Genomic DNA, 16,936 nt, shown 5'->3' with positions numbered 1-16,936 from the left:
TTTGCATAAAATTTACAGTAAATCTGATTATAAAAATATCATTATGAATATATTGTTCACAATTGTACTCTCGAGTTCTATTATAACTTAAAAATTTGTGGGCTATCTTGTCAGAGGCATTTGTCTGTTCATCAGATAACGAACTTGACAAGTTTAATCGTGCAACAATCACAACATGTTCATGCCACCAGAGATGAAACCTGGAAATTGGGGGGAAAGTGAATTTTTTAACGTTTAATTATGGGGGAAAATTGTTAGTTTTTCAAACTAAAGGGGAAAAATGATATAAATTGTTAAGGTTTTAGAATTTATGAATAAAATGATGATTTTATCATTACCTTTAATTGAAAATTTTAACAACAGTTAGTTTATGGATATGTATTTGAATTTGTTATCTATCATGGATGTGTTTTTGAGATTGCGCTAAAACTTGGGTGGAAAATAGTTCTTAACCCTACATTGTACTGACAACTGATAGTTTTATCCATGTTAAGAATACAAGTATTTATTTACCATTTTTAATTTCGAGTTCCATCCGCATCTAGAGTGTAAGATAGAGGTAGATATGAACTAAACCAAATTTAAACATTTGTTCGAGTTTGGTTCAGACAAAAAATAATTTGGTTTAAATTTGCTTAGTCAAAATTAAGGGTGATTTGAATTTAGTTTGAATGAAAATAATTCGATTCAAATTTAATTTAAATTTATGATTTAAATCTATAATTGAGATTTATAATTTGAATTTGTAACTCATTAACAAGATAATATTTTATTTAATAATATACAAAATAATATCATTTTAACAATTATTTAATATAATTTGAATTGAATTATAAATCAAATTCAAATCGAATTAAATCATTCGCTTGATTTATAAGTTAAAACAAGTTAAACTCTCATTAGCTTAAATTTGGCATGGTTTAAAAAATAAGTATTTTTTTTTTTTTTCAAAACTCAGTTTAAATTTGAGATGGTCAAACTGGGACAAGCCACTCTGCAAACTCCAACAAGTTCGGATTGAGTTCAACCCTTGCGCAAGAATCTAGAATGCCTTTACTCTAATTCTGTGCTTCAGGTCTTCTAATCTGCATGTTAGTGAGTGACTGTCTGAGGTGATTTTGGATCGTTTTGTAAATTAATTATGAATATAAAACAAATATCATTGTAAGTACATCATTCGTAAAACTGAATTTTGTAACAGAGTGAAATTGTTCTACGGGACGCATTCGGCAGTCCTTGCTATTGGCAATTCAAACAGATTAATAAATGATGACAATGGCTTCAAGAATCATATGCCTTCCCGTTTATGGAAGAACTTAAGGGGATTGCACCCATTGAAGCAGTAGCTGATCAGCATCTGATAAAAAAGTATGAATGAATTTAAGTACCAAATGAAAGTAGCTGTAGCAGGTAAGCCATAAAACATTTCTCAGAACAACCCAGAACAATTAATATCCATGACTGCAAAATCAAAACTAGATCACAAATGGGATATGATTATTGTAATTTATCATGGGAGGTAACTATTGATTGTCAGCTAGACAACAAATTGCTCTATTGAATTATGATTGAAATCATAACTTAGCTCAGGCAATTTCGCTTTCAGTATTCAGTTTCCAGGATACTGTCAATAAGGCCAAACTCCATAGCCTGTGAAATGGCAACAGCAGAAGTGTGACAATCAGTTGGTGTAGGTGAAATTAAGATTATGAAATGAGGTGTACAAAATGGAGAAACTAATGAAACCAACACAGGATCCCGTTAATGCAAGCCAATGAAATGTTCTTTCTCTGGCAAATGTAAAGGCAGCAAATACCAAGTTATATCACTCTGATTTAGGCCTCTTAACCTTATAGCATACTTCACCTCGCTGCTTACATTTTTCAAATGCAATCAAATCAAATAATTTTATAAAGTTCTACCTACGTGAAGGTCTCATAAAAGTGAATGAACATGTGGATGTTCCCACTACAGCACTTCCTAGATGGCATCCTAGATCAAATTACAAACTGAGGCCTTCTCCATAGGACAATCCGTTAATTATTGATATTTTGACCCTGGGAGTGAACATACTGTTGTTAGTTCAAGAAAAATCACAATAAGCAACATTACCTCAGCAACGGACAAGAAACGGTCCCTCTCGGTATATTGTTGCACTTTCTCAAGAGGTTGGCCAGTAAAGGCAGCATACATTCTGTCAATTTTCTGTACCAATTTTCCAGGAAAAGAGCACATCAATTAAAGATTGATGTTAAGCACAACACTTAAATCAGCAGTGTTAAGATGAGCGAAAGCAAGAAATATGCATAAATCATCCACTCAAAGGTACAAAAACTTGTGCGACCTTTGGCTTAGGTGTGTATTACATTCAAAAAATAGCACAATCTTGCACCACATCACAACAGAATAGAACTTAAATGAAATCAATTCTGAACTTCAAGGTATGTAGATAATCGGTTGGGCATGCCAACCAACTCCCTTTTGTACATATGAAATTTGTAGAATGCAAATTGATGGATATAAGCTTCTACAAGACCAACCAGAGCCTTCAGTTCTATGCAGAATGAACATTATTTGAATAATCCAGCTCACTATAGCACAAAATTAAACTTTTTCCCTTAAAAAAATTCGTCTGACACTTGAAGCTTGAATTATAATTAGAAAAATTTTCACTTTTAAAGATCAATGATCCAAATTAGCAAGAATTGACTCATTCAGAACATTTTTCAATGTCTAAGGAGCAAAATAAGAGAGGGAAAGAGACACTTACATGGCGAGATTGAACTGCTTCATTCACTTGGCGCCTCACATCTTCCACATGACCCTAAAACATATGACATACAATCAACTCCATAGTTTTAATTGACTTGCAATATCACAGACATTAAAATTAAGAACTTCTTACAATGCACTAGTTAACATATATAATCTTAATGCAACATTTAAAATTCAAGAAACATACAAGTGTACTAAATATTCACAAAAGCTCATGCACCAATAGAGTTGGATATAAACGAGAAAACAGTGACACATGAGCAGTGTATAATACAAAATTTAGAAAAGTAGGTAAGACCATGGGATTACAGTTAAGGCAACCTAGATAGAAGTTAACATGGCAACTGGTTTGACAGAAGCTGCATGGATCATATACTCTGATTGAGTCACATTACTGTGTTTGAGTTTTGAGTTTTCACTAAACACCACTAATCTAATTTCATTCAATTCTTCAGCCAGATTGTATGCACTTTCAGATTTTATTCGTTAAGAGAAAACAGCAGCAAAGAACCACTAAGTCAACTCATACCCCACATCCACTTTGCGGTTGATGTATCATGATACGTGCATTTGGCATAGCATAGCGCATCCCCTTTTCTCCACCAGCAAGAAGAAGTGCTCCTTGGCTTGCGGCTACACCAAAGCAGACTGTACCAACCTTCGGCTTTATCTGTAAACATAATGCACTAATGAGTACTGGTGAGGCCAAGAATTGAAGAAAATGAAAGGGAAAAATAATATGAGTATATTATGGGAATGCACCAAAATATCTAAATGCCATACCAGTAAGGTAAAATCTAGTCTACATCTTAACATCTTAGAATGTCCACTTGCATTAAATTCTAATTTATACTTGATTTTTTGGAAAGAATTTTCTACCTAAAATTATAATCACACAATGCTATGATTGATCTTAGGTTTTGACAATTTATTTTCCTAAAGGAAAGTCATTGTCAGTGAAGCAAAAGTGCGTTTTGTGATTTTATTTCATATGCACATTGTTACTATCTCTTGGAAGGTCAAAATAAACTTCAGATGGTCATGAAACTACAAATGCTCTAAAAAGTAAAAGAAAAAACAAGATGCAAGCAAACAGCCAAAAGAATGAGAAAACCTTTAAAATCTTACCCAAGACATGCAATCATAAATTGCCAACACAGAATATGTGCTTCCACCAGGGCAGTTCACATACACCTGACAAGGTACAGGACACAGTACACACACTTTTAGAAGCAGGCTCTGGAAGTTTGGATTTATAAATCAAAATACTAATTACAAGAGTGAATAAAGAAAATCGATGTGAAGACTCACCAAAATATCTGAATCCTCATCAATGGTTGCCAGAGTCACAAGCTGAGATATAACTCTTTGAGCAACCTGTGAGTTGATTGGCTGGCCAATGAAGATTATGCGATTCCTAAATAATATGGTTGAGAGGTCCAATGCCCCTCCAGGAGTCATTACTGCTGGCATTATAGGTGGATTTCCCTTTTTGGCAGTTATTGCACCATAACTGCTTATACAAAACAATGTTATAAGCTTCTATATCCACTAGATGTTAAAAAATTAAAAAATGAAAGAATGCTAAGAAGAAACTACACATAATCTGTAATTTAAGAACAATGTTCTTAGTGAACAAATTAATGGTGCATTGTTCCACAAGATATGTTTTCAACTGACACAGTAAAAATCGATGGAAACAACCATGTCTTAGTTGAAATGCTTTCTCCCATGGTCACTTCCTTCTTTACATAATTGAGCTTATTAGTTGAAAATTTATTGCTATATCTAAAAAATGTAATTGCAGCATAGCCCATAATAAGTACTTTTATTTAATGATGGACCTTCAAATTAAAAAGATACATTCTCCTCTCACAAGTCACAATGTCACTTGAAGCGTTTTATAAACCGGAAAACACATAGCAAAGAACAACAAAGCAATTGCACAGACAGACACATACATACACATTAATAAAAAAAAATAAAATACCATGCCGAATAGTACAAGCAAAAGGGCTGAAGCAACAAACCTCTGTTCAGTACTATAGAGATCCTTCTGGTAAAATGTTAGAGGCAACCCACTACTTCTATTAGATAGTCCTGAATAAAGCAAAACAATTTACTCCAAATTATTCAACGTGCAAACATACACACATTTACATACCCACCCACAACCATATAATAGCTCATAAGAACTGGATATATAATCCTATTAAGCACAAGCCTTAGAATTAAATAAACCCAACCGAATGAACTCGAGCCAAAACAAGATTCAATTAAATTAAACTCAAATTAGGCGCTATTAACTCCAATGAATCATGAATAAATTAATAAAACATGCTCAACCGCAAAAAAAATATAATTTTGATGGTAGTTTAAAACATCAACATGAACAAGATTACAATTACCTCTTGTTGAAGAATCACCGTACGGACTTTGTAACGCAGACACTGTAATAGGCCTGGCGGAGTTTCTGGTATTATCCCAAAAGAATTGAAACAAAAAAAAAAGTTAATTGCACCGAGTAAAAGCAACAATTTAGAAGTCAGTAAAGTGATTATGGAAGTAAACCCAGATGGGATACGTGGGAGTGTACCTGGGAGAGAGAAGTGAAATGGAGGTTTTGTTGGGAGATGAACAAGAGAAGCTTAAATAAGCAGAGATAGCTGAAGCTGCCATCTCTCCAAAGAAACCGTGTTAACAAGTTCAGATAATTTGACAAAGAGAGGGATTTGAAGGGATAGAGAGCCTAGAGACGACGAACGTTAAAAATGTAGGTGGCAGTATATTTACTTAAACTCCCCGAGGTTTACTGAAATTCCACTCTCCCAATACTCATATATAATTACGCTCAACCCCCTGCCGCTAGTGTGCACCACCAGTTTTCTTAATTCAATTTTGAGTAACAGTTACAATACAATAAAATTACGGTAAAATAATTTCTATGCAGCATTTAAGCAGTGTAGTCAAATTTTATTGTATAATTAAATAATTTTAAATAAAAAATAAAATATATGAGAAAATATTTTTATTAATAATATTATATATATTTTTGACATATATGTTAAGGATGTGGTTAAATATTTTTTTATTTTTAATTAAAAAATATTATATATTTATTTTTTATAAATAAATATATACAATTTAAATATATTATTATATTGTTGATATTAATATATACATATATATATATATATATATATATATATACCTATAGATTTATTGTTTAAGATTAGATTTGTGTCTTCCACGACTTTGACATTCCGCTTACCCAATAAAACGCTTTGCTCTTTCGTGGAAGAAGCAGCTTTTGTGTGTGCCAATAACAATCAAATATATGCGCTAGAGCGGAGGAGCAATCACGCACTGAACCAAATGCCTTGAAACAACCAAATTGTACAATGGAAGTGAAGCACCGTGAAGCAGGGAGTCTGCCGGCGGCTATGAGCTCAGCAGATGTCGGGGTGGAGTCAGCTGCATCAGAGCCAGCTTCGTCACGGCGTCGAGCGGGAGGCCAGAAAAGGAAAGCCGGAGCGCTTTCAACAGGCACCACGTCGTCAACGCCGTCGAAACGAATCACTCGCGAAAAGAACTCAATTTCTCACACCCCGATCTACAACCACAACGGGCCTTTGACGAGAGCTCGCCAGGGCCCCAGCACTCTGAGTGCATCCGCGGTAGAAACGGCTTTGGCGGGTGGAAAGCTCGAAGCTGCACGTGATGACGCGAAGGTGGTTGAGGAACTGAACAAAGAGAGTGAACAGTGGCAGGCTTTGGAGGCGAAAATCGAGGCGGATTTTGAGGCGATTAGATCTCGTGATATTAGTGTTCATGTGGTGCCAACACATTGTGGTGAGTTTTTTTTTTTCTTTTTGTTCTTTTTTTATTTTGATTGTTAAAACCTAAAAATTTGTGTGTTATCAGAACCAAGTTGAGCTAAATTTGATAATTTCTTATTGTTACCGAGAAAAAGTGTATAAATCAATCATTCTTAGCTTGCAAAGGTTTACCTTCTGTTTGGTATCCAAGCTGAGCAGGATTTTATTTGCGTTATTTTGGTGTGAATGTTAGATTTTGTTCATTTTCTTAGGAATGCGGTATGTTTCGGATTGGTTTCTTAGAAAATAGTTCATAAAAAACATTTGTGGATGGTTAGGGTTTTTTGTTGTTTTGACCACTCGGTAGATTTTTTTCTTTCATTTTATTGGTTTCAAAATGGGGAATGAGTTTCAAAGTTGAGGTTTTTATAGTTGTCTTTTTTTTTCTTTTGATTTACATGATCATTCTAGATAGTGTATTTTGGCGGGAAACTGCTTTTTTTTTTTGCATTGCTTTCTGAGAATTGAGTTGAGACAGAGATCACAATCTTTAAAATATTTGCTGCCTTAATACATGTACCTGCACTGAGCTAAATTTCTGAACTGCATTTTGGTTTTGGTTAAATGTCTTAGGTAGGAGTTTTTGAGTTTTTATCTTTCGATATTGTTTCTTTCTTGGTACCAAAATTTTGATTCTTTTTCAGTCCGGTCTTAAAATGAGAGAAGAGCCAATGTTGGATTTATGGTGTTTGTGACCATGAAAGTATGGAATGAGAATAAGATTTTGAATTTTTGTAATGTATTAGATTTATAGTGTATAAAAAGCTAAATACCCCCATGGAGGCAGGCTAAACACATTAGTTTTTTTTTTTCTCTGTTCATCCTATCTTCACCCTTCTCTCCCCCTTTGTTTATTTCGTATGTCCTCTTATCTGTCAACAGCTTGGCAGAGCATTGAAGTCCACTTTTATCATTTGATGCAAACTAGGTTTGAAATGAACTGCCCTAGTTGAAACTCGTTCTCCTAAATTGCCTTGAAGAATTAAGTACAAGAAAATGAAGATTTTGATTTATTTATTATTATTATTTTTTTTTTGGTGACAATGAAAGCTTTGTATTCGATTTGGACACTTATCACCACCAAATTCTGCCCGCAGGTTGGTTTTCGTGGACAAGAATTCATCCTCTTGAGGAGCAAGGATTGCCTTCTTTTTTCAATGGGAAATCCCAGGACCAAACTCCTGATATATATATGGAGATACGTAATTGGATTATGAAAAAGTATCATGCAAATCCAAACACTCAAATTGAATTGAAAGATTTGTCGGCACTTGAGGTTGGACGTGTGGATGATAGACAGGACGTGATGGAGTTCTTGGACTACTGGGGCTTAATCAATTTCCATCCATTCCCACCCAAATTGACAGCTGCAAATGCTGATGGTGATAGGTTGGCAAATGCTGATTGTGACATGTCAGCAAGTGCTGATGATGAGGGAGCAGCAAAAAAGGATTCCTTGCTTGAAGAATTGTATCACTTTGATGAAATTCAATTATGTCCTCGTGCTGCTCCAAAGCCTAAGATAATATCTCCCACTGCTCCATCTAGGTTGTTTCCAGAGTCTGCAATTGCTGAAGAGTTGGTGAAGCCTGAGGGGCCATCTGTTGAGTACCATTGCAACTATTGTTCGGCTGATTGCTCTCGTAAGCGCTATCATTGTCAAAAGCAGGTTGGTCTTTTGTTCCTCCCCTTGTGAGCTCTGAAAATTTATTGTTTTTCCCTTTATGCCTGCAGTTTTTATTATTAGCATCCTTTGTTATCAATTATTTGATATCTGGTCTTCAGTCTGTAAGGTGGTCATGCTCCATCTTCTTGATTCTATTTTATATGCTGTAATGCCTTGAATCCAGCAGTATAATGAAATAAGGTGGTCAATCATGAGAATGTCATAAATTTGATTGGCATATCACAGTGATCAAACCATGCTTTCTAGTGAAGCAATATTTGATTATTTGTTGGGTTATTCTTTTCCTTTTTTGATTTCTCAATAATGCTTCTTCTATTGCTTGATTGTTTCCATATCTGACAGGCAGATTTTGATCTATGCACTGATTGCTTCAATGATGGGAAGTTTGGCTCTGGCATGTCATCAACGGATTTTATTCTCATGGTGCCTGCTGAAGCTGCTGGTTTGAGTGGTGAGAAGTGGACAGATCAGGAGACCCTTCTCCTCCTCGAAGCTTTGGAACTTTATAAAGAAAACTGGAATGAGATTGCAGAGCACGTCGCCACTAAAACAAAAGCTCAATGTATATTGCACTTTGTTCAAATGCCTATTGAGGATGTGTTTTTTGATCATGATGATAGTGTAGATGCCAATTCAAAAGAAACTGCAGATCCTGTTGCAACCAATGACGATGCATCTGCCCCTAAAGATGTTCCTGAAACATCAGAAAGTAAGACAGGCGGAAATGAGGGTCAGACCCAAATTTTTCCTTCGGAAACTTCAAAATCAGAAGATGCAAATACTGTGAAAACATGTCAGGAAACTTCAAGAACAGAAGACGTAAATAAAGTTAAAGTTGGTGAAGAAATGGTAAAATCAGAAGACACCAGTGGAGTGAAAGTCCAGGAGACTGATGAAAACATTGCATTGAAGGCTCTTAGGGAAGCATTCGAAGCTGTTGGTTATCATCCTCCTGAAAGCCCACATTCCTTTGCTGAAGTTGGAAACCCTGTCATGACATTGGTGAATATATAATTTTTTTGTAATTTTATCAGTGATGCAAATCAATAAGTTTTCCTTGTTCTTGTATATGATTAATCGGGTGTGATGTAAAAAAATTGTTTATTGTTAATGTTTGCAAAAGATATGCCTTAAGCTTTACCTTGTGAGGAGAAAAAGTTTACCTTCTTATTTGCACTTAAGAGTTTCATTCTGTGTTGCTCTCTTCCACAGGCAGCATTTTTGTCACTGCTGGTGGGGCCTGGTGTTGCTACTGCATCAACTCGTAGTTCTTTGAAATCCATATCTGGCAATTCTCCTGCCATGCAGTTGGCTGCAAGGCACTGCTTTGTTTTGGAAGATCCCCCAGGTGACAAGGAACCGACTCAGTCTGAGAGGTATGTAATTTTTTATGGAGCTACTGTTGTGCGGCAGTTTCAGAGTATTTTCTGATGTCAAAAAGAAATTTGCAGTGTTGTTGCCAAGATTGCCAATCAAGACACTCAGAATAATAATAACCTGGAAGACAGAAAGCACAAAGAGGATAACACTACCACAATGCTGGATGAAAGAGATGATAATGACAGCAAGTTAACCGAAGAGTCTGTTGTAGAAGAACAGAGAACATCAACCTCTTCAAATGATAAACCCACAGAGGACTTAAATGCTGTAAAAGCACCAGGCAACAAAGTTATTCCTGAAAAAGTTGAATCTGGTGATTTGAATAAATTAGGCAATAAAGAATTGCCCAAGGAAAATCAACCAAACATTGTGGAGAAATCAAATAATTTATCATCCAAGTTTGCTCTAAGCTCTGTGAAAGAGTCTGGAGAGGGAAATTCATCGATAGAGGCTGCCAAAGATGTTGAATTGTCTTCTGATGCGCTTCCATCGGAAAAGAGTGAGGCTGGTCAACCAGTTATATCAAGTTTCAAAGCAGAGCCCTCTCAAACTACAGAAGCACCAAAGGATGTGGATATGGTGTCTAATCCCTTGGAATCGAATGAGCCTCAACAGACTGATTCAGTTATTGTAAATGGAACAACTACAGGTCTGTGTATGCCTCTTTTTCTCTCTCTTCTTTAAAACTGTCATATTAGATTGGGAAACTAAGTCACAAGAAGCCAGTGATTGTTACCAATATCAAGCATCGGAACTTTTAGAAAAAATAATATGGTCATTATGATTGAATGATTTTAAGCATTACCGTATCATTCGGAAATATTAACAGGCTGGAGTATGAGTATGAATATTATTTGAGTGATTTGATAAGCCATGTGTGATAAGTTGACATGTAAATGATGTCTATATTAGTTTATTAGGATAGTTTGTAATTATGTTTTATGCGTCGGCTACGTTGATGTGAATAGTTCTGTTCAATTTAAACTGTTGGACTTCTGGAAGCATTCTGATTTCTGATTGTTATCTCTTTAATTTTTTTTTTTTTTTTTAATTTTTGGTAGGTGAGGATCAAACTAAGGATAGTAAAGAAGAGAAGCAGGACCATAGAGAGGTAAAAGATGAACATAATATTGATAAAATAGGGCAAGCGGCAGTTACTGCACTTTCTGCTGCAGCAGTGAAGGCAAAACTTCTTGCCAATCAGGAAGAGGATCATATTCAACAACTTGCTACATCATTGATAGAAAAGCAGGTAATCATATAGCCAATTGGGCTCACTATGTTGTCTACCTGCTGAGTTGAGTTTGACTTCTTGGAAGCTTACATTTTTTGCAGTTACAAAAGTTAGAAGCCAAGTTAGCTTTCTTTAATGAGATGGATAATGTGACTTTGAGGGTTAGAGAGCAGATGGAGAGGTCAAGACAGAGGCTTTACCATGAACGGGCTCAAATAATTGCAGCTCGACTTAGCTCTTCCAGACCAATGCCAACATTGATACCTGCTAACAGAATGCCACCAAACTTTGCTAACTCAGCTGCAAGACCTCCAATGAGCATGACTTCCCCACGGCCACCAATGTCAAGACCCATGGGGACTGTAGGTGCTACCCCTTCTAACTCATTTGTCTCAACAGCACCGGCTGGAAGAGCAATTCGGCCTTTGAATCAGGACAAACTTTCTTCAGTTGGAATGAAATAGTCTCTTGATGTATAAATGGCAAATACACTTTTATCCAGCAATCCTGCTACCAGTTTTCCAAGTGAGTAACTATTGCTTTCTTTATCAGTCATATTATAAAAGTTGACAAATCAAATTTTGGAGTGTTATCTTTAAGAACTGGGAAATTTTTAGCCTGTTGAGTTAAACCGCATAAAATTTTTTTCAAGATTGTGACTGTTTATAAGCAAACCTTATATATCAGAGTATTTTCCACTTGAAGTCCTTAACCTATCCAGAATTCAGTTTTGACAACTATGTATTTTTCATTTTTAATCCAAACCAGTTCTTGGGAAGTCTTCAAGTTTGCACATTACAACTCAGGCGATGGAATCAATTTTTTTATAGTGATATGGAGAGCCAAAGTTTGGATATGGAAATTCAGTTGCCTTTATTCCCTTAGCATTATATTGGGAGGGAGAAGCTAGTTTTTCGGCATCTTCCTGTTTTGAGCAACAATTGTTGTAGTACCCGCATTAAAATTAGAAACTTGCATATTAGGTTCTGTTGTTGTTTGTATATTTGTAATAAGGCCAAAGTCTTAACTTATGATATATTTAACCAGTACAAGTTGATCAAAGGTTTGTATCTTTTTGTAGCTTTACCCTAATTATTATTATCTATGGCTTTTGGGTGTAAATATGTAGAAGATAGGAGTTAACATAGGTGATTTGATCTGTCTTTATTTTTTTTTGGGTAATTACTTTGATGTTGTTGTACGTGGTTTCAATTTGATTTTTAGGTTTCGCCTTCATTGGGGAGCATTACTGAGTGCTTTTAATTTTTGGGTTTGGGAAGTGATGAGCGAATTGTGTCTCTAGGTTCTTTTTTTTTTTTAACCAAAGATTTTATTTGTATTAATTAGATAAATAAATCTGAAACACAATAATTAAAATCGTAATTCTTTGTAATTCTTACCATAAAAAAGTTAAAGTTTTACAAATATAATAAAAATTCAAATTCAAACCTATTTTTTTAGATATTTTAATATTTTATTAATTTTGTTAAATATTAAGTTACCTTTCCGTATTTTTAAGCACTGTAATGTCTCCTTTCCCGATCTTGAAAATTGACACTACCGTGGCAAGCCTGCTTTTTCAAAGAGAAAAAAATCCATATTCCATGTCTATACATTAATCAAAACTAACTGAAAATTTTTCCCACAAAAATGTGGCGTTCAACTTGTTGCGGTAAAATATAATTCTCAAACTAACTTTTATTCACGCATATTAATTCAACATCTTGTTACTAAAACAGTAAAACTAATAACTAAAAATATTTTAGGTGAAATCATGAATAATTAACAAGAGAGGGTAAAATCCAGTCCAACAAGAGCGAGAATATAACACTTTCAAAGCAGGACCTCCACATAGGGCATTAAACTAAATCCAACGAACACAAATGGGCTAATTCGTTTCACACAAAAGACTAATGTACAGTGTGGACTTAAACAGACCCATAAAAAGGTTAACAAGAGGAAATGATTTGTAATGTAATACTGCAAGAATATATTATTGCTGCTTTGGAAAAAAATGGGGGCAATACTTCTAGCACTCACATCCGGTTGACCTCTGCTGGCTGGTGCTTCCAACATCAATGGTGTCTGGCAAGTATCTTCAAAACGACGAGGTATTGAAAGCACAGAAGCCAAAAATAGGGAGATCAGTATCATATTCCAAAATAACGGAAAAATAAGTTAATATATATTAAGGCATCATGTCTTCAATTAAGCATTATAATTATATTATCCATAAAACTAATGCAATCAATCTTTTCACTTGGTAATCAAAATAGATTGAAAAATAATAGTAAATAAGATCAAACATGTCATGGAGAATTCGAAAAACTGAGACTTGTGGGATGTTTCAACCCCAAGAGAAAGTAAGTGGTAAAGAATATTTTTACTTATTTTCTATTGCTAAAGTGTAAAAAAGGAAGAACCCAAATGAATGGGTATGTGGTGTGTCAGATTAATCAATGTTCTACTACCTCAAGTACAAACAGAAATAAATATCACAGATGTTATGTGGATAGAAATGGTTCTGTCTTTTTAACTTACATTTCTTCCTCCTCCCCACTCTTCAGGGCATTCTTAGCTATGCATTGGAATGCTTCTTCCACATTAACTCCTTCCTTAGCAGAAGTCTCAAAATATGGGATATTTCCTTTGGAGGCACACCAAGCTCGAGCCTTCTTCTCTGAGACCTGGAAAATTCACGAAATGTAACATGTTGTCTTAAAACTTAATAATCCAGCTTAGTATCATATCTATTTGTATGTGTGTGCATTTATGCATGTTTGTGGGCGTGTGTGTGTGTGTAAGAGAGAGAGAGAGAGAGAGAGAGAGAGAGAGAGAGAGAGAGAGAGAGAGAGAGCATGTGATGTCTAATAATGGAAGATACATACCACTCTACTGTTTCCACCATCCACATCAATCTTGTTTCCTAGAACAACAAATGGGAAATTCTCTGGATCTGAAGGACTTGCCTGCAAGAGGTTTCTCAAATTAATTATCAAAAACACAAATTCTCTACTACTTAAATTAAGTAGGATTCAGTCACTTTGAATTACAAAAGCACAGAAGAAATACCTGAATAAGGAATTCTTCTCTCCAGTTATTCAGGTTGTCGAATGATTTCATTGAATTTACATCATAAACAAGTACACAGCAATCAGCACCACGATAAAAGGCAACACCTAGGCTTTGAAATCTTTCCTGACCAGCAGTATCCCAGATCTGAGGAAAAGGAATACTGTCACTGATTCTTTTGGTACAGAAAAACTCAAAAACTTAGAAAGAAATCAAAACCTTAAAACTTAATCATATCAACCAGTGTTAGCTAAATGAGTTTAGATGGTACACACACTTAACCAGAAAAACTAAGTAATCACATTATCATCAAATTTGATAGTTGGGGTGGTTCTTTCTACCAAATAATCGACAATAGAATTTTATGTATTTTAGATACAAGAAAGAAAGAGGGTTGCTCCAACCATGGTTCTAAAAACCAGACGAATTGGCTGGTCTAACCAGTTCAACCACCAACCATGAAGAAATTTGGTTACAGTTTGCTGTAATAATAGTCGGATTGGGTAAACCCGGGCAACAGAAAAAAAAAAAAAAAAAAAAAGAGGTCTTGAATCCAAGACCACAATTTTCAATTTTGAGCACGTATACCATTAAAGTAAGTTTTTATATTTATGTTAAGATATTTTAGATTATATATTTAATAATTAATTATAGAAAATAGTTTTGAATATTATTTTTAAACAGTATCTGGTCCAATTCCGGAAACATTGGCCCTAAAAAACAGTGATCTAATAGTTGCTAGTTCTTTCCAACTCCAGTCCATGACTGTTAAGTACTGACAGCTTAGAAATTTTTGCATGGAGCAAGGCAGAAAACTAGTCCACCATCAATCTACAATTGAAAACCAGAGATATGTCCAACAGAGTTTTTCCTTTTTCTAATTCATTTAACCTTATTTTGTCTTTTATTTAGAAAGATTTGAAACTACATCCATCTAAGCTACAGTCCATATCCCACCTCGATTACAAGAATCAGAATAACGAAACCAAGAGTGAATCAAAGCAATCCACCAAAATCAACAGAAACAAGCATTGAAACACCTAGACTACAACAGCATATAAATTATTAGCATAAGTAACTCAGTACCCATCCAACCCAAACAAAAAAACTCAGGAATCCACCAACCTGTAATGTGAAAAGCCTATCTTCAAACTGAACTTCCTTTGTCAGAAAATCAGCTCCAATAGTAGCCTTGTATTGATTGCTAAACTTCTTATTCACATACCTTGAAACAAAAAGTCAAGCCAAACAACACCTTGAAAACGAATGGAAGAATTCACCTCACATTAACAGTAATCTCATTCATTTAAAATAAAAATAAAACCACAAAAAATAACACCTTATCTATCAAGTAATACAAAAATAAGAGCTAAAAAGGATACTGATTCATCAAAGAGGTCTTGCCAACCCTGAAAATCACAAATCAAAATAAAATGCATCAATCAATCCTGTTATACGACACCAAACAAAGGCACCTTCATAGTTAAAGATCATCACTATAGATAAACGAACTTAAATCACAAATAAGTCCGAATTACAATTAAAAATGAAATTTATGCTTGGATAACACTCCAGAAATTTAAGATCTCGAAGATCCGTCTAATCTGTCCGGAACCCTAAAACTGAAAGAAAAGAAGAACGAAACTAAACATAACATCGTACAAAACAAACAATTAAACAAGACGAATTCAAGAATTAACAAATCAACTTACCCGCTGTCGCCGAGGATGATGACCTTCAGGAGAGTTCTTCTACGAGACGGCATCGTCTTGGCACGGATCGATGGATCTGCGAAGACACGAGGGAAAGAATAGCTAGTGCTGTTAAAAACGACAGTTTAGAGTGTCGTAAAAGAGGAGCACTTTTCGTTCCAAGAGGCCCACAATACGAGGTAGTCGGACTTTTCTAGTTAATTTTTTTGGGCAAAGGCCTATGCTCACCCAAATTTTCGATAATCTCAAAAACACACTACAGTTGAAAAATTCGAAATTTTATTTATAAACTAATTTTTATTAAAAAATTTTATTATAGAAAATGGTAAAATCATCATTTTTTCTAAACTTTAAAAATTTATAATATTTTTTTAATTTAAAAAACTAATATTTTCCCTTATTAGATTAATTTTAAAAAGTGACATTTTTCTCTCATTCAAATTTCCCAATGAATGTCTGCTACTCTCTCCTTGCGATGGCTCTCCCTCCAGTGTCTTCTCTTCATCCAAAGTCTTCTCTCTCCTGTTGGATTTCGTTTGGATTCAAATAATCTAAACAAGACCCTTTGTCTGGATGATGACAATGCTTCCAGACCAAGGGTTCTTTGTCTCTAGCATTTACCCTTAATCTGGATGCATCATCATCGTCCAAACAACGATGATTAATCTAGATAATGCCTTCGTCATCCAAATAAAATCCAATTAGAGGGATAGGGATTCGAATGAAGAGAATAGTTAAAGAGAGAGTCATTGTCAGAAGAGCGAAAGTGATTGTCTTTAGTCGGAAAATCGCATGAAAATTTAAATAGAAGGAAAATGTTACTTTTAAAAATTAATCTTCAGAGGAAAATATTAGTTTTCCAAACTAAAAAAAAAAGGTTATAAATTATTAGAGTTTTAAGGTTTAAAGAAAAAATGATGAGTTTAACATTTCTTCTAATAAAAAATTTTAATAAAAATTAATCTATAGATAAATATTTAAGTTTTTTAATTATTGTAGATATACCTATAAAATTGGACTAAAACTTAGATAGGAAATTGTTTGTTTACCCTTTTTTTTCAAAATTGTAGCGAAAATGTATTAACCTGATATTTGGTTTTGAGTCAAATTAGTTGTAATTACTATTGGTAAAGCAACTAAATTTGACTACCTAATTGGGTTTCAATTTTATTAATTAAATATTATTTTATTTTTAATT

The 16,936-nt window shown here is 34.5% G+C and overlaps 3 protein-coding genes across 5 annotated transcripts; 1 reads left to right on the top strand and 2 right to left on the bottom strand.

Annotated features, from left to right (window-relative positions):
- Positions 1-1,113: 1,113 nt before the first annotated feature.
- On the bottom strand, positions 1,114-5,572 carry LOC123226848 (ATP-dependent Clp protease proteolytic subunit 6, chloroplastic). Of its 2 annotated transcripts, XM_044651366.1 has the most exons (10): positions 5,372-5,572; positions 5,184-5,248; positions 4,806-4,875; positions 4,087-4,288; positions 3,904-3,969; positions 3,305-3,445; positions 2,771-2,824; positions 2,113-2,205; positions 1,581-1,650; positions 1,114-1,357 (listed from the first exon to the last, which is right to left on the bottom strand). In XM_044651366.1, the coding sequence occupies exons 1-9, from the start codon at positions 5,452-5,454 to the stop codon at positions 1,603-1,605; spliced, it is 822 nt and encodes a 273-aa protein (XP_044507301.1). In that variant the 5' UTR covers positions 5,455-5,572; the 3' UTR covers positions 1,114-1,357; positions 1,581-1,602. The 2 variants fall into 2 exon arrangements, with proteins under 2 accessions (XP_044507301.1, XP_044507300.1); XM_044651365.1 differs by lacking the exon at positions 1,114-1,357 and having other exon boundaries at positions 1,359-1,650; positions 5,372-5,571.
- Positions 5,573-6,014: 442 nt separating this feature from the next.
- Positions 6,015-12,076, top strand: LOC123227970 (SWI/SNF complex subunit SWI3D-like). 2 transcript variants are annotated; one of them, XM_044653139.1, is made up of 9 exons: positions 6,015-6,627; positions 7,751-8,322; positions 8,683-9,342; positions 9,553-9,716; positions 9,792-10,000; positions 10,052-10,369; positions 10,782-10,972; positions 11,056-11,479; positions 11,723-12,076. In XM_044653139.1, the coding sequence occupies exons 1-8, from the start codon at positions 6,177-6,179 to the stop codon at positions 11,416-11,418; spliced, it is 2,928 nt and encodes a 975-aa protein (XP_044509074.1). In that variant the 5' UTR covers positions 6,015-6,176; the 3' UTR covers positions 11,419-11,479; positions 11,723-12,076. The 2 variants fall into 2 exon arrangements, with proteins under 2 accessions (XP_044509074.1, XP_044509073.1); XM_044653138.1 differs by having other exon boundaries at positions 9,792-10,369.
- A 638-nt stretch (positions 12,077-12,714) lies between these two features.
- On the bottom strand, positions 12,715-15,894 carry LOC123226854 (ras-related protein Rab7-like). Its single transcript, XM_044651372.1, has 7 exons — positions 15,739-15,894; positions 15,409-15,435; positions 15,152-15,251; positions 14,027-14,173; positions 13,843-13,923; positions 13,496-13,641; positions 12,715-13,050 (listed from the first exon to the last, which is right to left on the bottom strand). Exons 1-7 carry the CDS (start codon positions 15,789-15,791, stop codon positions 12,984-12,986), a joined length of 621 nt encoding a protein of 206 aa, XP_044507307.1. The 5' UTR covers positions 15,792-15,894; the 3' UTR covers positions 12,715-12,983.
- Positions 15,895-16,936: the final 1,042 nt, after the last annotated feature.

Source organism: Mangifera indica, chromosome 10, assembly GCF_011075055.1.
Source record: "Mangifera indica cultivar Alphonso chromosome 10, CATAS_Mindica_2.1, whole genome shotgun sequence".
NCBI classification, from domain to species: domain Eukaryota; kingdom Viridiplantae; phylum Streptophyta; class Magnoliopsida; order Sapindales; family Anacardiaceae; genus Mangifera; species Mangifera indica.
Note: the sequence above shows the minus strand (reverse complement) of the source record. Positions and strands in the feature narration are given on the sequence as shown.